At 34.2% G+C, this 24,749-nt stretch overlaps 2 protein-coding genes across 2 annotated transcripts in view; one reads left to right on the forward strand and one right to left on the reverse strand.

Moving 5' to 3' along the window:
• The first annotated feature begins 349 nt into the window (after nt 1–349).
• Nucleotides 350–3,097, forward strand: LOC117105188 (39S ribosomal protein L18, mitochondrial-like). The gene is made up of 4 exons (XM_033246256.1): nt 350–453; nt 1,188–1,419; nt 2,143–2,374; nt 2,644–3,097. The coding sequence occupies exons 1-4, from the start codon at nt 438–440 to the stop codon at nt 2,755–2,757; spliced, it is 594 nt and encodes a 197-aa protein (XP_033102147.1). The 5' UTR covers nt 350–437; the 3' UTR covers nt 2,758–3,097.
• Nucleotides 3,098–3,314: 217 nt separating this feature from the next.
• LOC117105184 (neurofibromin-like) overlaps nt 3,315–24,749 on the reverse strand; it is a gene marked incomplete at its 5' end in the record, with an annotated part of 28,961 nt that continues 7,526 nt past the window's right edge. The window contains 22 exon segments of the mRNA XM_033246253.1: nt 3,315–6,953; nt 7,681–7,727; nt 8,190–8,329; nt 9,085–9,182; nt 10,254–10,707; nt 11,531–11,618; nt 12,308–12,440; nt 13,103–13,243; nt 13,728–13,938; nt 14,202–14,263; nt 14,665–14,870; nt 15,734–15,874; nt 16,336–16,453; nt 16,633–16,752; nt 17,243–17,417; nt 18,155–18,252; nt 18,586–18,852; nt 19,471–19,611; nt 19,900–20,001; nt 21,000–21,173; nt 23,952–24,089; nt 24,375–24,498. Of these exon segments, the coding sequence (XP_033102144.1) occupies nt 6,654–6,953; nt 7,681–7,727; nt 8,190–8,329; nt 9,085–9,182; nt 10,254–10,707; nt 11,531–11,618; nt 12,308–12,440; nt 13,103–13,243; nt 13,728–13,938; nt 14,202–14,263; nt 14,665–14,870; nt 15,734–15,874; nt 16,336–16,453; nt 16,633–16,752; nt 17,243–17,417; nt 18,155–18,252; nt 18,586–18,852; nt 19,471–19,611; nt 19,900–20,001; nt 21,000–21,173; nt 23,952–24,089; nt 24,375–24,498 (3,478 nt within the window).

Consider the following 24,749-nt stretch of genomic DNA (forward strand, 5'->3'; position numbering starts at 1 on the left):
ATTATTATTATTATTATTATTACTGTTTCGCATTATTTTCGCACCTCTTCTATAAAGTTAGTGTGGTAGGCCTACCAGTAGTTACAGTAGAGGTACAATAGGCTACTATAAGAGGCTAGAGAAAAAGAGGCTAGCCATGTCTAACTAAAGCTGAGTTGGTCCTACCTAGGCCCCTCCCCTAGACTAGGCCCCCTAGCTAGTAGGGTCCTAGGCCAGGCACCAACAGTCACGCTTCACATGACATTGATTAAAATTGTGAAAATAATTGAAGTCATGAAAATTAAAAAATAGGACAGTAAGAAAAATAATATTAATTAAATAGCGCCGCCGCGCGGACGGCATAAAATTACTCTCCGAGGCTCGAGTTTGTAACTGTAATTCAGCTGTTTTGTGTTGGGATAAACAATTCTCTTTTCCAAACTTTTTGCGTGATTCCCATGCAGAGTGCTAGTGGTAATTCGTTTACATATAATCTCATTAGTAATTCATTAGAAATATTGCAGTCATTTATGTATTGGATAAATCGAAAATTGTATTCTAATCTTAGGCCTAACTACTACTACTAGTACTACTACTACTAGGCCTACTACTACTATGCCTAGCCTAGAGATCGCTACTTACTACAAGCTAACAGCCTAGGATAGTGCTTGGCTCCCCGTTATATATGTGTGTAAACGGAGTTATGCCTATTCGATTATTGATGAAGGAGGTTGATAACATATTCCTAGGTCTATGTACGTCCTAATAAAATTTGTGTTTCGCTCATAAATACTAAGAATTTAACAATCATTACATCCGGTTACGATTTATTCACATAATTGCTGTACATGCCAGTGGCCACTGCTTGGGATTGTTTTTTTAAATTTTCAATCATTGGATTTTTGGAATGATATGGATTTTTTTTTCTATCAATAAATAAGTGAACAAATAGGCCTAGGCTTCTAATAATGGCCTTATACTGTAATAGTTGGCAGTTGTGAATGAGAGTGTTTTATTTGCTCAAAAAGACCATAAAGTTTTTTTTTTTATTATTCTTAATTCTGATATTAAGCTAGAGTACTGTAGATTTTCATTTTTGTGAATATTTTTTTACAGTGAATTTACATCAGGGACAGAGTCAATGAGTAGGCCTAGGTGTTTTACTAATAATATGCTGCCTATTCCTTTTAATTTAATTGTTTTAATAGTTGTCATCAAGAGATGTATTGGGTCTTCTGGGAGACGATGTATTGCAGCAGCTGCATCAAAGCCTCAGCAGAATTCAAGCACAATCGTTGATAGTGACGCGTGCGCAGGCAATGATGTCAACGTCCTAGAATCAATCGTGAATCGTAATCCACGCAATTTGGAAAGAATGGCAGTGGCTCGCAAAGACAGAGGCTGGTTCTGTAGCGAACCAAAGAGGAGATATTGGCACAAGTAAGGACAGATTCCACTCCATAATTTATTAAATGACATCTTGTGTATGTTTTTCTGGTGAAAGGGAACTGCAGACTTCTACGGACGGATGTCCATTTTACCCTAATTACGGGATTAAACCAAATACTGCGGAAATTTATCACTAGGCATAGGCCCATAAATAAATAGGTCTACACATTGTCTAACATCCAGTACAAATGACTTTTCCATACAGCAAATTTTTATTTACTACAGTATTTGAAGACATGGTAAAAACTGGTCCCAAGTCTTCCGGAAATCGGGACGGCCTCCTGCAAGCAAGCAAAAATCTCTGAGAAAATAACCCATCTCCCATTTAAAAAAATTATTTAAAATAAGTGGAGAAAAAAGAAAATATAATCAAAGTCTGAGAGTTCCATTTCCGGCCATCTGATGCCTTAATCATAATTTTTCTTACCTCGCTTACCTGGGGCTGAAAGCTGAGGTGGTCTGCACCCTCTACCTGTAAAGTCCAACTCCTGGATCTGCCACTACTAATCTTCTGGAATTCACTTCTAACCTGAAATGGAGGTGGTATGAGGTGGTTTTTAAATAACTGAGTGTGCTTCAGACATTTTCAATTGGGGAAAAACTGTGGTACAACCTTTCTTTTGTGTGTAGGTGGGGGGGGGGGGGGGGGGGCGCCGGGGGGGGGGGAGAAGGGGTCTTGGATCTAAAATATAATAATTCACTTATATTTTTCAGATTATATTACATTACAACAAATAGACATGTAAATGCACACGTCGAACACTGTAGTGGGAACACCGTCGTCTCAGCTTCTACAATGGAATGGGCGATCAAAAAGCATCTGTACAGTACAAATGACGTGGTGGCCACGACTGCTGTTGGTAGGGTTCTAGCTCGTCGCTGTCTACAGTTTGGCATTAGCTATGTACACATAGACATCCCACAGGAATGGATGGCATATGAAAAGGTGACGTATGCACCTTACCTATAATTATAAAACATTCTGTGGCATACATTACATTCCAATTTAATCCATAATCTTAAGGTTACGTTCAATTTATGAATTTTTTTTACTATAATAGTACAATACTTTTTGACTAAACTCATTTTCTTTTCATTTAAAAAAATGTAAGACAGCACAATTAGGTGTTTGTTTTATCATTATTAGTGAAATATTAATCTGGGTAAACCGTATGTCAATTATTATTTTTTTCAATTTTTTCTTTTTCTTTCCAGATGAAAGCATTTCTCTCAGGATTAAAGGAAGAAGGTTTGATTCTCAACGAACCAAAGACGATTTTGGATTTTCGACCTGTTGTAAAGGTGAATTACTTCCCTGACAGTTTCTAACTCCTTGCTACAGACTCTTGCACACAATGTGAAAGCTGACCCTCTGCTAACATATTTGACGGCGCTTTGTGTGCGAGTTTGCCTGATGCAGTAACAATTGGTGGCAGATATTTTTTTCTCCCCACATTGCTGTCTTTTTTAATGGCTGCAATAGCAATACTATCAGTAGTAATTTTCATATTCCTTGACTTTGGCGTTGCTAGCATAACAAGCAATGTGATGGGGAAAATGTGACAGGCAAAATAAACCATCTTTCTTCTTCCAAAAGTACAGACAGGAAAGCTGTTTTTGCCTGGATAGAAATGTTAAAATTTTGTAAATAAAAAGATGCAAATCATGAGGTGATTTGTGTTCACTGTTTTTTGTTCTGTCATTCTGGAATGTCCAACTTCAAAAAGTACTGGTGAACTATACTCCAGGATCAGTTGAGGTGGAGGGTATGTTCTCCATAACACCAGCTGGTGTTACCACTGCACTAAATTTGTAAAGCAAGCATCTTTACCGTTAAAAATGACATTCTAGGAGACAATGGCAAACACAATTCTTATCTATTCTTATTCACTTTTCAATATTCGGTAATTTATTTTCATATACAATTTTGATGGCACAAAATAATGCTATTTTCCCCACAATTAAATGGCTTCTGTTTTTTGCATATACCAAGTATAACTTATTTACAATTCAGTGAAAGTGGAATCTAAATTTTTGTACAAAAACTACAATAACATGCCACTAGAACCACGCCTACGTACATGTATGTGTAACTACAGTACATCGTAAAATTAGACAGACGATATCAATAATCATCTTTATACCTTCTGGATCAATGATTATTATTTAAATCATTAACTTTTCAAATTTTTTCAGCAATTTTTCTTGGTTGATTAAAATCTACAAATTCTGCAATTACATTATCTGTGGCTTAAAATTAAAAAATTTAGGATTATCTTAATATTTCTTTCTATATTTAAACTTTACAACACTACATAATAATTGTCTAGTGATCAATATATGAGATTTGACTAAAACAAATATTTCAACATAAACACTTACATTATAAAGTGGAACCAGGAAGCTGTACATATTAATAATGATTATTTAAAATAAAATATTGAATCATAAACACACAGTTCATTACATCTGTTGACATTGCATTAAAACTTCTCAATGTTTAGGGAGGCAACAGATAGAAACATACAAGATATGAAAGGAGATGGTGTCTGGTAAGAACAAAATGGTTCCTGAGATTGGTCTGGGAAATGAGCAAAATTTCAATAAAATTAGGACAAAAAAGGTGAAAAACAAGGATAACAATTTAAAAGAGAAGTATTTTATGGTGACTTCTAGAAACACAAGTACATAGGTAAATTAAAATAATGATAAAGTATCAAGTGCAATAAGTGAATTTTTAGCAAGGTTTTATATAGACTGATAAAATTAAATGGAATTCACAAACTACAATAAAGCAGGCAAGTACAATACACGCAAGTCTATCAACCAAATCGCTCTCTTTCAGCATTTTTTTTTAATTAATTGCTTCAAAAAATTTGGAAGGATGCCAGTCACATGACAATACATCATACCATGTCATGTGACAGCATTTCACATGGCATTAGGAAACCAACTGCTTGTATTAGAATCCTTGCTTAATTCTGGCCAGGCAAGCTCAAGTAGTTTATCAATATTAAAATGCAATTAATTACTTCCTTTTTAAAGTAAGCAACACTGATCACACAGTAAACCATATTACAAGAATATTATAATTTTGTATGTTTGCTTTATCAAAAATTAAAGTAATACCATATGACAGGGGGATATAATTAACTATCAGCATGACATTTATAAATTAAAAAAATGACAAGTCAATTTTATTTAAGCAATTATGATTGCATAAATTACTTTGTAACATGATTGTGCGCAGTAATACATTTAGGATGCATCATTATTATAGGATGTAATACTAAATAGGTTGTAATAAAAAAATCTTAAATAAAACATGGCTTTCATCAAGTAACTAAGATAATGCTAATAAAACTATAGTATACAAAATAATACACCAATCACATATTAAAACACAGTAAGTACTCTCATCAAAACAAGTAAATAATATAAGATAAAACAGATCAGTTTTATGTGGACATTCAACAAGAACTGTAACATAACATTTCGGTGGTATTTGTGAATAAACCTAACATTTCTCATACTAAAGTATTTGTTATAATCGTAACTAATTCCTGTATTGATTACTAATAAGTTAGTGATTGCACAAAATGCTGGGGTGGTGGGCAGGTGGCATAAACTTAAGAAAAGATACACGATTTAATGGCGGTAACTATTGAAGCAATTCATATAATGATAGACTGTACATTGGGACTCATTTTGTGTTCAAATTATAGCAGTTAATGAATCACTTAGCTACAGCATCAGCAAGTCCAACTATTACAAAGTTGAACTAAGAAAAAACTTTTTTCTTCATATTCCAGGATTTAAAATTTTTAACATTACAAATTTTGTTAGAATACTTTCCGATAGGACATATAAAGAGGTGTAGAAACAATGGCGTATACTATTTTTACCGACATACCTAAATATTAAGCTACAGTTTTTATTTTAACGTGGAACGCTGTAGCACGCTCTTTTAACCAAGGTATAACGTACCGTACGTATGTACTCTACAGTATACCGTATTAAAATCGCATGTTTATTACGCAAATAATTTCATAGAAATATTTTTTAAAAGGTGCTGAAAGAAAATGAGTCATTACAGATAAGATGCACAAATGTTTTCTGTTCTTTGACTGATTGTCAACATTCTGGGAAATCTATTTTTGATTTGTTACAACTACTGTACTCAAGTTGAGAAGAAATTTCATCAAAACTATACCATTGCTGTTGATGATAATGATGATGATGGTGATGATGAAACAATTTATAAAATATTTTGTAAAAAAAACCCACTGATTGAGCCCTTCACAATTTAAAACTATAATTTCAGTTGCTTATAAATTGTTAATGATTTTTATTGGCTGTGTTTATGCAGGAATTGAAATATTATCCAATAAAAAATTTCCTACAAAAATACCCCAACTGCTGGATATTATAAACCACAATTCAAATTTACTTCTTTTGGTTGTACATTTGAGCTCTGGTTAAACCAAACTCTAATGGGAAACATAGTAATGAATAGTAAATATCACTACTAAATGAGTTAACTTCACTGCATGACATTTTTAGGCATTTTTTTTTATTGTTGATGTAGGAAGAGGAAATATGTGAATGAGATAATTAACAGAGCATTGTAGGCGAGTTGAAAGCCTAAATTTCTGCACAAATTTGATGGGTTACGATTAAGTTTGTGATTGGATAATGGTGTGCTGCGTAAACACCGCCTTACGTGAGACAAGGTGACAAGTAATAAGTAACAATTTGTAGATCTGGTGCTCGCTCTCTATGCTAAACAAAAATAATAAATACTACTGTTATTATTATTATTATTATTATTCATTATTACTATTTACTTTTTTCTATAAATATCCTAAATCTATATTTCCTCTAACACAGTGGTACAGCTGTCTGTGGCGAAGTCTTGATATGTGTGTATTTTAAAACTCTAAAACTCAATCTCTCATTGCTATCAATAAAACTTGGTTTGATTGATTCTGGCTAGATAAATATCAAACTGTAAGATAAAACATTCATATACTTTGTCTGTTACAGTAGGCCACCTATTTTTAATTAAATTTCAAGAGTGTTTTTGTGTTTAAATTCCACCACCAAAATTTACCTTAATTTTTCTAATATATTCACCTTTGAGCAATCTATTGATAAATGACTGATAAGTATTGATAAGTACCTATCGTAAGTTTTCCAAGTTTACACACAAAATTTTTCTTTGGCTATCTGCCCCCTGTCTGGTTTTTTCGACCTAGTCTTTCGTTGGATGGTGATGACACGTGCCGAAACCGACTGCTGCCAACGGATGCTGTCAGATCAAAATGATCAAGTTCCGTCGGAGATTGTAAAGACGACAAGGACAGAGACGACATTGAGCTTGATAAACTAACGTTTGTTGATATTGTTAATAAACTTGAAGGATTGGATTCATCTGGTTCCAACTCTTCTCCTGGGATACACGTTGAAATTATCGTCCTTAAAAGCTTTGTAAAAATTTCAGCTTTCTCTTCAAGCTGACCACACTGTAAAAAAAAAAATCAAGCCAAGATATTCCAAAATTAATTCTAAAAAAATGTTTTGTTTGAAAATCTGGGTTGGCAGGGTTTGTTGATTTACTTCTAGAGGCACCACTCTTGCATTTTAATTGGTAAAATATTAACAACAGGAATAAAAATTATGGTTTAAAGGTACCAAAATGATTAATTAAAACTTATTACCTAATAAAAATAACAGCTTAATTCCAACTAATCTTTTTTTGTTAAGCTCTTTCCCGATAATCACTACCTGTTGTAGGTGTTTGCCCATATATAGTCATGATGTGATGTCATCATTTGTTTTTTTATTAACTGTTTCAGGCTGAAAGTCAAAGATTGCCAAGCAGTGAACTTAGTCACTATTCAAATTGGCATTTCCCTTCACAAGACAAACATAAACACAAGATGCTCTACATAATGTAAGTCTCATTATGAGGGTTAGGGAGTGGAGTTGTTTAGGTCATGAGAAAAAAAATCCTGTTACCATGACAGGAATCTTAGCCACCAAGGTAAAGCTCTACTCTATCATGACAATATTTAGACATATCACATAATTTGATAGCCAGAACAGGGCTTGACAACCTGAATTATGATGGCTTGAATCGTATTCTTCTGCATTTGTTCCATACTGTCTTGTGTACAACCAGAAAATTTTAAACTCTTTAAAAAAAAAACCAATCCTTTAAACTTGATTTACATTTAACTTTTAACTTACATGTGAAAAATGGCCAGAAAACCTCCAGAGACCTCCAAAGCCCATACCTAAAAAATTAAAAAAAAAATTAAAAAAAAAATGAAGGAAGTTTTTAATTCATGTTAAAATGTAGTAAACATAATAAAAAATTACACAAGTGAAACAGTAAAATATAGGTTTTTTTTTTAGAGACCTTAGTCAAAAACTCTATTAGAATATCAATTATATATTCATACTCACATGGAATGTTTTGATTGGTCCAATTTAGGTAGTTACACAGGGGTGTAGCTAACATTATTATTTCAAGTTAATTTTATCAACAAGTGATATAATGGATCTTTCCGGAGTGGCACTCAAACTCAACAACTGAGCAATCAGAATAGAACCAGGAATATGCATGTGTCCAACAAACACGTGTGACGCAAGTGCCTGTATAAGTTTTTACAATGTCATTATTCGGAGGCTTAGCAACAGTATCCAAGGGGCGGGGCCTTAGCAGAAGGTTCCATTGATCTGTGTTTTGTACTTACTCTGTAACATAGCTAAGTGATGATTGGCCGAATCATCACAGGCCGTACTATTCTGTATGATACATTGGACAGCTGATAAAGTGGCACCATCTGGAAACTCCTTCAATGCTGTTACTATTTTAGACCCTAACAAATTATGCCTGAAATATGATAAAAATAAAACAATTGAAATAAAAATAACACAAAAAAACTTGGCATATATTGGTTAATTCAAGTATGTATTCATGTTAGCTATGTTCACACACATAATATAACAGTTAACAACATCCAGATTAATAACATACATGCTCATGGTTGTGTTCATACAAAAAAATCCCCCATCCAGATACCAAGAAGTTGATTGTGGGATTACTGGCCAATAGGAAATTGAAAATGCGTACGTCTGATTGGTTAATGATACAAATTAGGTCAATCAACCGTTGTGTATCCACTTCCTGTGTACGGTTAGATCTAACCGACGGGGCGTTCTTACGCATATGGTGACAGATCGGTCTCTCGATCTGGATATTAAGGCCCTAGTGTTAAACTAACTAAAAAGATCTTTCAAATCTTCAAAAAGTGTGAATTTTACATGAATTCTAAGCATCTAAAACAAATACTAGTGCATTAGATTTTTTTTATATATAAAGTATAATAATATATCACATAATTTATGTTCTATGTTAAAAAGCATTGAAAATTCAATAACAGAGAAAATGTAAACTAAAGTTAGTTGCTCAGAAGTCTACTCTCTAGATTTCCAACAAATATTTGATCTAGACTTTAAAACTAGAATATTTAAAGAGAAGTGAAGTTCTAGCCAGAAAACACTTACTTTTATCTGTCAATAACATAAGATGTTTTATCTGTCAAGTATTCATACAATTTACAAGAAGAACTTATGTGTTATACTTACACAATGGGGAAGACCTTAGGGAATACTTGACTTGCCTCAGCCAGATACTCAAACAAAATACGTGCTTCACTCTCGTTGGCATTACGCCCAAGGGTGGCCTGTTTCAACAACAAAAATGGTTAACGCTTGAAGATATAATGTAAATCGATCAATCATTCAATCACACTATCATTTAAGTGTTATTAAAGAATGTTTTATTCATCAAATTCACAGTTGAAAATGAATTACACTGGTGTTAACATTAGGAAGTACAATAAAATACAAAGAGTAATCAAGCAGCAATAAAAAACAAAAAAAAAGTACACACATTGTAAAAATACCAATTAGAAAACAATAAATAAAAAATTACATAAATACATGAATAAAATGTAAAACAAGGAGAAAAAAGATTGCACAAGACAATAAAAAAGCAGCACAAAAAACCAGGCAACATTTGTGTGATTTGCTAGATATGTTGGCAAAATAATGTCATACCGCTGGGGTGGATGCAAAATTGAGGAGGGGGGAAGGATACAGATGGCGCAATCGCACCCCATAAATTGTATTAAGAAAAATAATTGTTGTATTGTATTGTTGATATGAATTACCGGTAAGATTTTCAAGGTATGAGAGTACAATTTCTGGGCACCTAGCGTCCATATTCTCAAAATTTTCTCACCTCAGCCCCAACCATGATCGACCTGAGGTGGTGTGAACTCTTACGCACCCCTTACCGCCAAGTCTTGCATTCGCCCCACTGCTATGCCCATATATAGGCAAATCACACAAGCTTGTCACACAAAACTTGATGTTTGAAGGATATTATACACTACATTTTAAAATAAAGCGATTCTGAGAATTTTAACCAGGATTGTAGACTATAGTCGTATTAGGTTCAGGACACGACAATTGGAGCGGTTTGGCACTTTGCTCTCTCCACCCAAGAGCATCAGTGGGTACCTGGTATGTTTAAACACAAAATGCACTGATTACAGCTGCAACATTATGGAATTCTTCCCAGGGAAGAGCTTAGAGGCCTTGTTAGCATAAAGCGCTTTATAAGACTAACATATTATTATTATTAATATTATTATATAATTATTATTATATAAGATAAGAATTGAAATAAAGTTTAAATTTATATTAAAAGTTCACAGTTATATAGTAGTTACATTTTTTTAGTTACTTACCAGCACAGTAAGGAGAAGCAGCCTTGTTTCATAATCTGTGAGCACATCTTCATCTAAGAGCACATTATCCGTGGCAGTAGATATTCTTCGCACCGGCTGTGGATGCATGTTCCGTTTTGGCTTCACATCCAGATTCGGAAGATGCGACTGTCCGTAATCAGGAGGTTTCAGGTTGCACGGTGGGTAGACAAGCTTGTGCGGTTCCATCATCGGGGGTCTGGGACGTGGGATGAATAGACCCGTTGGGTCCGGAGGTGAAGGTTGGGGTGAGGTAGGTCTTGGGTATGGTAATGGCGGATGAGGATTTGTGTTTACTATGAAGACCGGTCCCATGTCATCTTCAATGGGGTCAGGATGGCGGTGTTTGGTGCTGCAGCGACTCCTTACTTCGTCAGACACTGGCAATAATGCTATGAGATATGCTATACTCTCATTGCTCACTTCAAACTTGTCACTACGGAGACAAAATAAAGTAAAGAGACGTGTCAATTGACATTTAAAAAAAAACCTCTAAAGCATAATCTTTTTACAAATTACTTTGCTCCTCTTATTTAAACTCAAAAACTGATTAACATCTTCCTCCTCAAAATTGTTTTCTTTTTTAGTAGGATAGGAAAATCAAATACCATTTTCACTTGAGCTCTGTGAGTTCTGTTCCAGCGAGCTCTCAATTATGGGAGCAATAAAGTGCTAAAGACCAGAGCAGTGAAAATGATTCCTCTACGTTTAGTTGGTATTTTTTTGCTGACTGTTAGGATATTTTATGGTTTCATTCCATTTCTTGTGTTTAATTTGTGTAAGCGCTCAGAAGCATTGTTTTGTATTAAGCGCTCTATAAAATTAACATTACTACTGTTATTAATATATTCAATATACAGTATACAATCATTTAACTATTATTTTTGTATCAATTTTTTATACGAAATAATGCAAAAAAAAAAAAAAATGGGTAATAGAATAACTATTAATAGGTTTTTTTTCCCCAACATTCTTGAAACACAGGATTTTAAATTAAATGTAATGCTTTAGTTTACAATATTTACAATAAAAAAAAACGATAGTTGAGGATCTGGGTTTACTATGAAGACCATCCCATGTCATCTCCGATGGTCTCAGGATGGCAGTGTTTGATGCTACAGTGATCCTTACTTGTCAGACACTAATGATTAATGAACTAACAGTTAATGTACTGATATTCACTTATTACCATCTGCTATTTATAATGAATATTATATGGTAGAGAAGGAGACTAAAGAATTGTAAAGCATTAAACTTACCAATTCCTGTATTTAGCAATGCAGGCCAACATTAGGTTAAGTACTCTCATTGTCCGTGAGACAGCAGTGTGACTTGGATGTCGAAAACCTGCAATCATAATCAATCAATTAATCATCAATGAATTACTCATTAATCTGTCAGTCAATGGACCTTTATTCTAAGCACCCCCCCCCCTTGGATATTGTTGCTAAGGTCCCAAAAACAACAGTGTCAAAAAATACGCAAATACATGCGTTTGTGGGACAACATGTGTGTTTGTGAGGCATGAGCATATTCCTGGCCCTGTTGTGATTGGTCAGTTGTGAAGTTTGATTGACCCTCCAGAAAGACCTACTAAGCAATATCAGGCACTCAATATTATGCAATTATAATTAGTTCTGAGGACACTATGAAAAATAGAAGCCCGAGGAGCTATTATTCCCTTAAAAAAAAAAAAAAATGCCCTCAGGGCTTTGTTTAAGCCTTCTGGCAACGTCAAACAAAAGATATCGGCCAACCTATCAAATTATTGGCTGCTCGAAGACAGGAAAATTATGTTGAAAATGATGATGTCAAGATTGACTTATAATAGTAATACAATCAGTCAGTTAATCATCTATCAGTAAATCAATCAGTCATTATTAAGTCAAATAGTTACATAATTAAAATAATTCACTTGCAGTTGTTGCTTTTTGCACTTTGTAACCACTAGGTACTCTAGAAATGCAAAATATTATATTTACTGATATCTATATTCATAGAAATATGAAGAGCAAAATAACGAAAATAAGACCAACCTTTGAGTAAATGTCCAACCATGGCAAAATGGAAGTGTTTTTTGAAACTGAGTGCAGCTGTCCTATCAATGTTATCAAAATAAAGCTGCAATGATTCACGCTCTCTGGCTTTAAGGAACACTTCTTGAGGACACTGTCAGACAAAAAATTCAATAAAAGTAATAATACAATATTCATAAATGAGTCAAATACCTGTTTATTAATTTTAAACATTTTCATTTATTTCATTTCCAAATTACTAACAGTGAACTAAAACAAAAGTAACAGTTGTAGCAACAGCAGCAGAAACAACAGCAACAATATCAATAATACAATTTTTAATCGACTCATAAATGTTTTATCATTCTTTTACGTAATTTTTATCAATTTATTTAATCGTGTTTAACATCTGTGTATTTAATATAATTTTAATTTATTTTGGTCTTTTTAAAATTTATTTTGACCTTTCACTTTTTTTACATTTTTGAATGTATATATTTTTTTTTATATTATAGCTAAGTATGTAGTTAAGTTTAGTTTACTGGGGCTCCAGACATTTTTTTATGGCGTTTTAGTTGCCTCAAGGCACTTGTTATGTTTTACACGTTCTTTTTGTGCCTAGAATACTGTTGCCAAGGCAACAATAATGGATCACTTTCCCCACCTAGTGCTAGGCGATACTCTGCCAGCAGGCAATACCAGATGATCAAAGACCATATGATCTCAGTCTCAAAAACAGTAAAACCAACAGCAGCAGCAGTGAAACATCACCAACAACAATATAAATAGTGTGTCTACAAATTATGATAAACTCACCTCATTTTCAAAAACTCCTTGCTGGTCAAGTTGCAGCAGATTTTGTTCAAGGAGTGCCATTCCAGCTGAATATAGAGTGACCTCATCCAACTGAAGCACAGAGATGGCTATCCAGAAGAGAAGTCGATGTAGTGGAGATTCCTGTAATATAAAAAAAAATAAGTGCTTAGCCAATCAACAGAGGCAAGCACCTCAACAAAGACATCAAGTGCTTAATTAATCAGACATGGTAAATTGTTAGCTAATTAAGGAAGTGCTTAGCCAATGCATTAGAATTAAATGCTTACTTTATAGCTAATTAAACCGGTTAATTTAATTGACCATTAAAACAACTAAATGTTTAGCCAAACGAGTTACACATTCTTAGCCAATGGTTACATTTCAGGAGCATTTGAGAGATTTTCCAATAAAAGCAAAAAAACTAAAGGCAAAAAATAGTGATTTATGCTTTATTTATGATGATTTATGGTTTATGCAACTGCTATAATAATGTACTGTACGCATTTGGTTAAAAACAGGTTATGATTGACTGCCATTTCGGTTTTAACTCTTCTATTACGAAAGTTTTTTAAAGAAACAATTCATATGAGATTAGAAATGCCTGAGAATGTGCAAGAACACTTACTGGTGGTAGAAGTGGCTGTAGTCGAGTGAGTGCGATCACTATAGCCTCAATTAAGCCAACATTGCTGGATTCCTGTGGGTTAATCTTGTCCAGGGCTTGGGCCATTATCTTTAACAGGTACTTGACCTCTGCATTGCTAGTGGAATTGCTTATACAGCCTAGAACTACCAATGCCCTGGGCTGAATCGCTGGGTTGTACTGGAACGCAAATCTGATAAAAAATTATAAATGATAATTAGTTATGCCTATTATTTTTTCAGTTTTCTATACAACTAGTAACCAGATTCGTGTCATGTATTTTGCAATATTAGACTAAAATTACATGAATTTAAGACTATAAATTTCATTTTGTTGCTTCCCTCTTCTGTCTTTTAATGTCCTAGTGTAGCACTAGGAAAAACATCACAAAAGTACTTAAAGTGCATGTAATATAAAGAAGAAATAATAGAAAATATATTAAAACCAATAACTTACTTTCTTGTCAGCTTTGTCCAGTCGTTAAGCCAATTACAGTTTGGAATGTCCTTCATACAAGCCTGCATTTTCATATATAAAATCACACAATAACAACATTTTCAAAAGTTTACAATTAAAAACACATTTTGCTCTGCTGGTAAGCTAAAAATGTGAAAAGAGAATGAGGATGTTTGTATGGATTGCAGCACGCTAAGAAAATGTGATTTCATTTTCTTCCACCGTAAAAGGAAACTTGGAATTTTTCAGGCTCTACAGGCAGAATTATACACAAAATATATTTATAGATATAGTTAAGTTTATTCAGGCAAGAAATGTCCTCAAGTGAGTTATAAAATAAAGATTTTACTAGTATTATTTTTTCATTCATTTAAAAAAATTATCACTATTATTATATAGGGGGCCTACTGATGAAAGTTGAATATCTAATCAAAAGGTTGAATTAATTAATAAGATAACTGACCTCTAGGATTTCAAGCAGCGTGTCTGTGATAATTTCTAAATTTGGCAAAGGCATGGAGTCGCCCGTCGGACTGTACGGCTTCTCCTTATAACTGGAGCGAAATGCTGTCACTGCAGCAGACTTGTCTTTGTCGAGACCAAAGAGGTCATAATAATGTGGCAATGATAACTCCGTCAGGCTCAGCTGCAATACTCGTATTGTGTCTCCTGTAAAATAATTAATACCAGAGTCAAATTTTTGAGCTGGCAAAAACTGTAGTGTTTCAGTTATAGTACCCAAGTATATTCATTCATTCTGTTTTATTATTAAGACAACAAAAATTGACATTGCAGTATTGAATTGAATCGTGTCAATCTAACAAAGATAAGCTAAAACAAACATTCACAAAACAAAGCACAACAGTATATGTACATGCAAAAGGTAATAAATATAAAAATTACATAAATCACAAAAGACATGAGTAATGATAAATTCAAGTCAAATTAACAAAATTACGATAAAATTGATTCCTAAAAAATATATCATTAAAAATAAACATTAAAATTACTATTAAAATTGACAAAATTAGTTACTTTATTATACAAATCAACAGTAATGATGGTAGTCAGGGTGAATTACTTACTTGAATGGGTTGGAATTGAAAACAAAATGGAATCATCCACCCCAGCCCAGTACTGTATATGTAATTGATATGCATTATGTACAGTAGTCATCCTCATTTGCCTTGAGACCAGTGCCGATCTTGGCATTTGGAGGGTGGACTATTATCCAGGTAAGTACCTCACTCAAGAAACTACCAATTATGCAAGCTTACCTGGATGAACCAACGAGTGAATTGAGCTCTGCACAGTTAGCTAGCGCTCTGAGACTTTATTTTATAGAGCTCTTTAAAAATGCTTGTTTATTATTATTATATTAGTGTAGCAGAATGATAAAACTGCAGTCAAAGCTGGCAAGATCAACAAAGGCTATAGTTTGGTTCATTGCGGTAAGTACTCACAAAATATAAGTATGTTATGCATGTATGAATGATACTAAGGTTGCCAGATATCCAATATGAATCACTTACCGGTAAATTCTAGTTGACTGCAAGTACACAATGAGTGGATAATATTTGTGACTAGTCCGTGGATAGACGCCCTCAACGGTGGTGGCCCAGTAGATGCTAACATCGTTGTAATGTGGAACAATGCTGGAAGATTGTTTGCCACTGAAAAAAAAAATTATACATTATATTAACATCATTATTACACTGTACTAATTATGTTTATTATTTTGCACTGATTAGGTATCTTCTATTAGATAATATAATGACATGATAAATTTAAGTGTTTTCCTAATAAAGTCGGTGAAAAATTAACTGTTTTGATCTCTGCTTTAGCGGAAGTTAATAAGCATTACGTTTTGCTCACGCTTGCGCAAGAGCTAACACCATCAAATTGGAATGCTAGATTGTTCGCTGGCAGGTTTAGTACTCTAAGTAGTGCTGCGGTGAAATAGTGTAACAGGTTTGTTTGACTTTTTAGTAGACAATCTACAAAACAAATCATTCAATATTTACTGAACACTTCAAGATAGAAAATAAAAATTATAGGTTAATTTAATGAAATCATAATTAACTTATAGATAATATTATTGTTGTTATCATTATCAATATTATGAAATACTTACCATCTAATCTATTATTGAATGACAACATCAGCAGGTACCTGGCCAGGATTGCTAAATCATTCCACATCAGATGCATCTCAAGATTCGGTGTTGGTGCATTACATGTTTTCTCCAGAACCTTTCAATGACATGTCAATCATAATTCAATTAATATTACAGACATGTTTCAGAATTTACATCTATATTTGACCACTCATATACAAAAACACACACACATACACGCTAAACATAAAAATTCACATTAGGTTACATCCTGCACTATATTATCAAGAGAAAGATAGGTGTTTGTGTACTCACCTTACAGAGTCTTTCGATGACCTTTGCAGAGAAAAGTTTAACGTTTGCAGAGGCTAAAGCAACAGCTGTCTCAGCCATTACTTCAGCCCTTGGCGAACCTAGGCCTCCTGTTGCACTATTCTATTAAGACAAGGAAAAAAAACAAATTTTAAATACGAAAATATTATTCTCAATAATTACATTACATTCAACCACAAGCGCCTTAACTTGTATGTATTATTTATTTATTAATTTTGGGAGAAGTTTTGACTCAGTGGTTGTGGTTCAAATCTTGTACTATGCTGGGATTATTTCTCACAATTAATAACTCTACTCCAAAGGGACTGAAAGACTTAAGAATTGTCTACACTATCAAGACAAAACCTGTGATTGGCTCATTAATATGACATCATCGTGCCCATATATGGTAAGAACAGAGGAAATTTGATAGCAAGGACAGAGCATTAAATAATTATATCCTGTTATTGTTAAAATTATTTCCCATGTCTAAACTTTGTTTATTCTTTTATGACAAAAACTGTAAGACACATATAAGTTGATCCTTTGATATTACTGGATGAATGTTGTTGCTGTTGTGTGTGAAACAAATATAACATAAATGCACACTTACTTTAATAAAACTGTCTAGGACATTATCTAAGATGTCTTCAACTTGACCAATTGTACCCCAGATCTTGGCTTGGATTGATGGGTACATCTCCTTCTCATCTATCGTCATGGTAATCAGCTTGTCTAGGATGACGTTCAGCCTCATTCTCTTTGTTTCATCCGTCCTCTTACAGAACCTTTCATTCAAAAAATTAAGAAAAATATATGAGCCTGGATAATGATAATAACTATAGTAATGCTAATAATAGTCATTCATTTGTGTGCAAGGCACTTCATGGCTTCAGTTTATCCAGCTGTAGCAATGGGTACCAGCAAATTGCTGAGAGTAACCTGCGGTGGACCAGCATCCCACCCAGCTTCACGCTACACAAACTGGGGATGCTTTAGCCTTATGAGCCGTAAGTGGCTCAGCAAGGATTTATATTTTAATAAGAGTAATAGATCCTTATATCTTACTGTAGTAAAAAATCATTACAAAATAATTCATCCAGAGAGGGTCCATTCCCCTTCACTTCCCGCAGTGCCTCATGATCCTCCCATGATAATAGGGAGATTTTGATAGCACGAACCGACAGAATCTAAAACGTCACTAATATTTCATCTGCGCATGCAGGAATGTTAAGTTCTCCTTGTCATGTGGATTCTAGGATGCAATTTGGTCAAACCTATGTTGTGTAGAGAACGTAAGACGGTCATGCATGAGTGAATCCATTCTAGAGTCACGTCATCGCGCAAATCAAAAGCTCCCTAATATATTTTTGTATTATGCCCTTTCCAGACTATCAAATTTTACCTCATAAAATCATGTGACATGCCTCAATATGGACATAAAATCACATCATGAGCATATATAGGAATATCATAGGAACACTTTTTTGTCAAAGGAAATTTGGCAGTCTGGACTAAGTCTTACCTTGAGAGGTTTGGTAGCCAAGGAGTCATGTACTCCAAACACAGGTGTTTCATCTCAATACTTGACTTACGAAACCCTGAGATACATTCTTCCAGAAACTAAAAAAAAAAATATATATACATGTATTTTGTGCTAATTGAAATACTATTTAGGTACACAAAAATGATAAAAATTGTTGATTTAAAAAAAAAGTCAGATAAAACAATATCCGACAGACCAACTTTTAATAGAATACACCTAATAAGATATACATCAATGTTCTGGTATTTTGGTGATGCCCTACAAACAATAACGTTGACAATATAGATATTTAACTACTTCTATACTTGTCAAAGCCTGTGCCGCACCTGGACGAGGATAACTGCAGAATTAGTATATTAAACTGTGTACAGTATGTACAACATTATTTAGTGAAAAAATCTGAAACAAACCTCTAAAGTAAGATGACTCTCATTGACAGCAAGTGTGGTACTGATGGACACGATAAACAGAGTATTATTGGCAGGGATGCACAGACCAGATGTCTCCAGAAGCTGCCCTTCCATTGACAGATCAAAGCTTGCTGACAATGTGCAGAGCAAGTTGTATGCCGCTGAGCGTAAACTCGGGTCGTTGCTACCCAAGTTGAGAAGTGCCATGTTGAGTAGCGTACCGGGCACGTCTGTCGGCCGAATCTTAGGATGGTCCGAGGCCATGTCCTGGTGGAGATTCATGATAGTACATTAACTCACATTGTCTTGCTACCTTATACAAACTTGTACAGTTTATTCTTATAATATTACCAATTTTCTACCAATGTATAAGGCCACAGTTGTATTCCTTTTATTTATTTACTTCATTTCAAACAACATGAACAAATCCAAAGCTCTCGATAATAACAAAATTACACGCGACATTTATCTGACATTTGCAAATGGGCTTGATGGTGTCATACCATATCCATATATGGTAAAATTGTTAATAATTATTACAAAAAACTTAGTGAACAGAACTAAAGCCTGGTGCATCATGTGACAGTTAAATTAAAGATGGTGGTGTTTTACCTCCTTACAGAAGACAATGAACATGTAATCACATGTCCCAACATAGCAATAGAGGTGTCACATGTAGCCGTCATGTGACTGTAGCCTGGTTTCCTTAAAACCGCTACACTGTCGCTACAGTGTTTTACAGCGCTATTGCCTTACTGCGTAGCGGTACCCGATACAATCGGGAAGTCTCCCCAACCAATTAGCATCACTAAATGCTGTCGGCGATTGTGTGTAGCAATTGTATGGAAACCAAGCTTTATTAACATAATGATGGAGATGTCTTACCGATTTAGATATTTCATATTTGTTTTTGATTTGTTGGATTGCCTGTGCTACCACAAGGCTGTTGGAATGGTAGAAATGCAGACTTCTTCCTTCATTCCGCAATGAAAGCTCAAACTGGTTCTCGTTCTCAACTAAAATTATCTGCACACATTTTTAAAAATAAAATATAATATGGATTTTGTTTACACTAATTTTTAAATATTTGTTTTCAAGTCAATTATTGTTCATTTCTCTTGATATTTTTATAATCTGAAAAAAAAGCACTCAGATAGCAGGAAAGAAGATTTTTACGAAGCAGGAACTGTTATAAATAATAAATTTATAAATGCTTATTTCTTAAATTAAGTCAAAGTGTTTGACATTTTTTTTTTAGTTATTTAGACATTTAATTGAAAATATTAACATGATAAATACGAAATCAATTTGTACCTCACTAATGTCAGTTACTTGATAAATATCATTAAGAAGAACTTGATGTGCTAACAACTTTGTCTTCTCAGTTGATGTAACTTGAATTGCACTTTGTCCCACCTAGTAAAAACAAATTGAAACATTACTTATAGTTACACAAATCAGAAGTGATGTTTACAGTCTATGAATGACTTTTTATTTGTATAAACAGACTATTGCTAATATTTTCTCAACTACAACACCTAAAAAATAATAGAAATGTCTGTTCAAGTTTGCACACATGAGGCATGTTGTGGCAAAATGGCTAAGTTGTAGCTAAAATTTAAATTCAAGTTATTGATATTATTTTCAGATACCTCAGTGCTTAGTATGTAATCTGTGAAGTGAAAGGTCATTCATTGAAATTGGACATTTCAAGCCTTACAGTAGTTTATTGGGGAGTAAAAGTAAACAATATAAACATGTTTTTGAGTAATTGCCTTCCAAAGCTATTTGTGCATACATTGTTTAATAGAATTAACTACCAAAATAACATTAAATAAACAGTTTATTGATCATTTCCAGAACTAAGACTTTGGACATGATTACTCTAGACATTAAAATGTTGATCTATAGTGAAAAAAATATGGATTTTTAAATCATTTTTGAGCTCCCATATTTCAAAGCTCATTTAGTCACTACTGGCCTGTGTGACAAACTTAACCCTTTGCCGTGACATGCCTCACATATCCATGCTAACTACAACATTGTCATCCTCATTTCATTTTCATGCAATGGGATGATTACTCTTATTTTCAATGGGTGTTCTATTTAAGGAAACAACGACAATACAGTTGGTTTGTTCTGGTACGTACTCATGAAATAGAAATCATTAAAAAAAAAAAAATTCCTTCAAAATCCAGGATGGAATGATGCTTTATAAAGAAAGTCTCTTACTGAGGTCTGGGAGCGGAGTCATTTTCAGTCGTGAGAAAAGTCCTACTGTGACAGGTATTGAACCCAAGAAGCTTGGAGTAGAAAGCAAGCATCTTAACCACTAAGCTATCCAACTCCATTCAAACCATTTTTTAAATTAGCAATGTAACTTTGATTGTATTTTAAAAAACATGTTCATTTACTTTAATAGTGACTTTAATATCTTTGTTTGAGTCGCTGTAACGTCTTTGTGCTCCACTGAAGATCTTGCAATCTTCATCGATTGACACTGTTGACTTTGGGAGTCTCTGCTGGTCGAGATCAATAAACTCTTCCAGCTTACGAGGTGATTCTACAAAAATAAATCTTCGGTTGCCCTGAAAAATATTATACAATGAAAAAAGGTATTATTATGCCAGGGATAATTCATTTAAAAGAATTAATGTGAAAAATTGCAAATAAGAATGACATGCTCTCAGATCCCTTGCACAAGCTTGGAAAATAGCAGGAGTGGATTTGGTGGTGGGAGGGGGCCAGCTAGAATAGTATTATCTCGATTGGCCCCACTTTCGGCCCCCTTTTGCACGTCTCTTGATCTGCCCCTGATGAGTATAACCCATAGTTATTAGAGGAAAGCAATGATTACATGTTAGTTGTAAACAGATTGTTACTTGGCATCACACTAGTTGGAAGAATTCAAAGATATTCATTGGCAGCATTAATTAATGCATTTAAACATCAGGCTTGTTTCTCTCAGGATTTCAGCATGACATGATTCACGATTTGTATGTGTTGTAGTTGATGACCCTCTAATCTATGTCATTCATCACCACTTTATTATGGGATGCAGCTTAGCTCAGTCAGCTAAAATGGTAGTAGCCACAGTGACTGCACTGAATCGTGGAAATCCCCGGTTTAATTCCCATCACTGTTCTCCTTATATTTCAGCTGGAGGGCTGAAATGCAAATTAGGATAGTGCACATCTTTCAGATTAGACATTGAAGCTGTTGGTCCTGTGTGCATTTAATGGCCCATGTGCATGTTAAAGAACACTCTTCGGAAAAGAGTAGGGGATTGCCTCCTGGTGTACTGTCTTATCACCCCCAGGACCCAACTAATAATAAGTGTTTGACTTTGTTTATACCGAATAAATCCATCCATCCATCCATCCATAGGTGTCAAAATCTTGTTCCTTCTTTTTTCTTTTAGTATAATACAGATTAACACCACATTATAGCAAAAAATACTACTCAACTTTCCAAGGGCTTTCTTCATTTGAAAATAAGAGCCAAAAACCTATAACTTGATAAGGTTAACTCATTAGGGGAAATGTGTTTTTAAAATCTTACTGAAGATGGTGTTAAAACATGGGTGTTACAGGTCACTCATGCTGTTGTGTTAAGATCGGATCATGCCAATCCACTCATTCTTCATCCTTTACCTGTTTTGAAAGAGCTGGGATAGGGCTAGTCAGCATGTTGTAAATACGGGTTGTCGAGCCAATCTCGCGAGCGTTGTGTTCAGATGTTGGATATTCAAAACTTTTCTGAACACAGTACATAACACATAGCAATTGGTTAAAAAATGACAACATTTACATACTGGAGGGAAGTTTAATGATGAAAATCACTATTAACATAATGATGTTTGTTTGAAGATACTTTCTAAATTTAGCAACTAAACTTGTAAAAAATAAAATTCAATACTTTAAGTAATTTTCAATTGAAGTAATTTATACAAATTTGATTGAGTTTAAAATTTTCAGTGTAATTAAAACAAGGAAAATATTGAGAATGATTTACCAAAAAATTGGAATGTATCCACTACATCTTCACTAAGTCCTCTAGTCCAGAAATGTGACATGAATCACACAAGTCAGATGTAATGTTGTTGGTCTATGAGTGAGATACTTAGGCGAGACTTTTTTTTATACCTTGTTTAGCGAACCCGCCGACTACAAATATTGATAATTTCAAATAAAAATAAAATTTTATTTTAGGCCAATTACTGCACCCGCCGCAAAGAAATAGTGAAAATTCCAGAAATAAATAAAAGTTTTTCTTTATTTTTATAACGCCCTCTGCTGCCTTGAAATGTCTAAAGGTAAGATATGTATATTTCTTTATACAGTATAACCCCTCATTTACGAACCCCGATTTTACGAATTCCCGATTTTACGAACATAATATAAAGGTGATGACGTCATAAAAATTGAAGCAAAAGATTAAAAAAAAAAAAACCCGCTCGAATTGTACCTGTTATTACCATGCATACAACACAACACACCATACTATACAGTACTATGTAATTCTCAAGTGAAGGAGGCCCTCTAACGGGCCTCTTCACATGTGCTTGCGACAAATTTTACTTCTCTTTCAAACATCGTTTTCAGCTTTAAAATTCAACATAGTGCTTGATTGTTTTATTGAATGATCAATATATATAATAAACAAGTGTCTATGGAAGTTGTTTTGGAATAAAATCCACGATCTAGGTATTTAAGAAGGTAAAAATGTCCGATAAAAACAAATTTGTGCAGGGCCTAGAGTGGGATCAGAATGCTTAGAAGCTGCCAACTGTAGGCCTAGGCCCCCTCAGACTTAGCTGCGTAAGCCTGTACAGTAGGCCTAGCCTAGGCCTAGTTGATGCCAGTGTAAGTAGTATCAGTGCAAATATATAGGAATTTGGGTCAACCCCGATTTTACGAATACCCAAATTTACAAACGGCTCTGGGCCCGTGCCGTACGTAAATGAGGGGTTCTACTGTAATTATATAAATTTGAAGCATTTAAACATTCTATTTTACATTCAGCAATAAAATTTTATTTTTGTTTTCTCCACCATCTGGGATGATTTTGGCAAAACAATTTGCTAAATAAGAAAACAAAATTTTATTTTTATTTCGCCCTCCTCCGATAATCTCAAAAAAAAAAATAAGTATGCGAAACAAGGAATAAAAAAAGTCTTGCCTTACCTGGTTGAACTGATATAAGCTGGATTCCTAATGGAACTTAGTTGTCGCAGGTAAGTTCCATTAGGAATCTGGCTTATATCGGTTCATCCAGGTAAGTATTCACAAAATAGACATCTGAATACAGATCAAATATTTATGCAAGTAATATTAAAATGAGACTTAAAATGATAAAATGGCTACCTTGAGACTTGGCGACAGAATCCTTTCATGACGTTTAATGTAGTCTCGTAAATAAGTGTTACAGTTGTAGATGTAGCCTTGGCAGAGGTTGTTGAAGATGCGTTCACCAAGCATTAACCAGCGATTTAACTGATTTTGCTGAAAGTAAAAAATGATCATTAGAATAATTGTACAAAACCTCCAAATGTGATTATGCAACAGGCACAGCCTTAAAGAAAGAGCTACAGCCTAGCCCTAGCGACCAAGTAGTATAGAGGGTGGACATGCCAAAAAAGAACTGTTCCTGCCTTAGAGGCAAAGTACAGGACCTGTCTTAGAAGCTTAGGTCTACTAAGCTACTACATGGCTGAATTTAGAGGCTGCTACTACAGGGCTGAGCTTAGAGGCTGATGAACAGTCCAAATGTTTATTTTGTTGTATTACCTTGAATCTGTTATCTGGTCCAAAGAAGGTGCAATCAATTACAACTTCCACTGGTCTCTTGTCATACTCCTTCAATGAGTTCATCACATGACACAACAGGTGATCAGGATCTACTTGACCCGACCTACAAACATCAAATTCATACAATTTGATAAATCAACAAATCAAACACTTCCAACATTTACTGTAATAATAATAATAATAGTGTGATTTTATATAGCGCACAAATCCATCTAATGTAAGATGCTCAGGGCGCTTGAAATGTGGACTAGGAACTTGATCAATGACAAATTTCTTCGCCCGTAAGGGTCCCTTCGTGTCTGTGCTACCCAGTAACCCGGTACCAGCAACGCTCGTCGTCCACCACACTGTAAC

Source organism: Anneissia japonica, unplaced genomic scaffold, assembly GCF_011630105.1.
Source record: "Anneissia japonica isolate Jap-2015-1 unplaced genomic scaffold, ASM1163010v1 scaffold287776_len302883_cov198, whole genome shotgun sequence".
In the NCBI taxonomy this organism is placed as follows: Eukaryota; Metazoa; Echinodermata; class Crinoidea; order Comatulida; family Comatulidae; genus Anneissia; species Anneissia japonica.

Bases quoted from the DNA above. Each gene is read 5' to 3' on its own strand.
- LOC117105188 (XM_033246256.1), top strand. The intron at 1,420-2,142 runs GTAAGGACAGAT...TATATTTTTCAG, and splicing joins AAGAGGAGATATTGGCACAA to ATTATATTACATTACAACAA. The intron at 2,375-2,643 runs GTGACGTATGCA...TTTTCTTTCCAG, and splicing joins AATGGATGGCATATGAAAAG to ATGAAAGCATTTCTCTCAGG.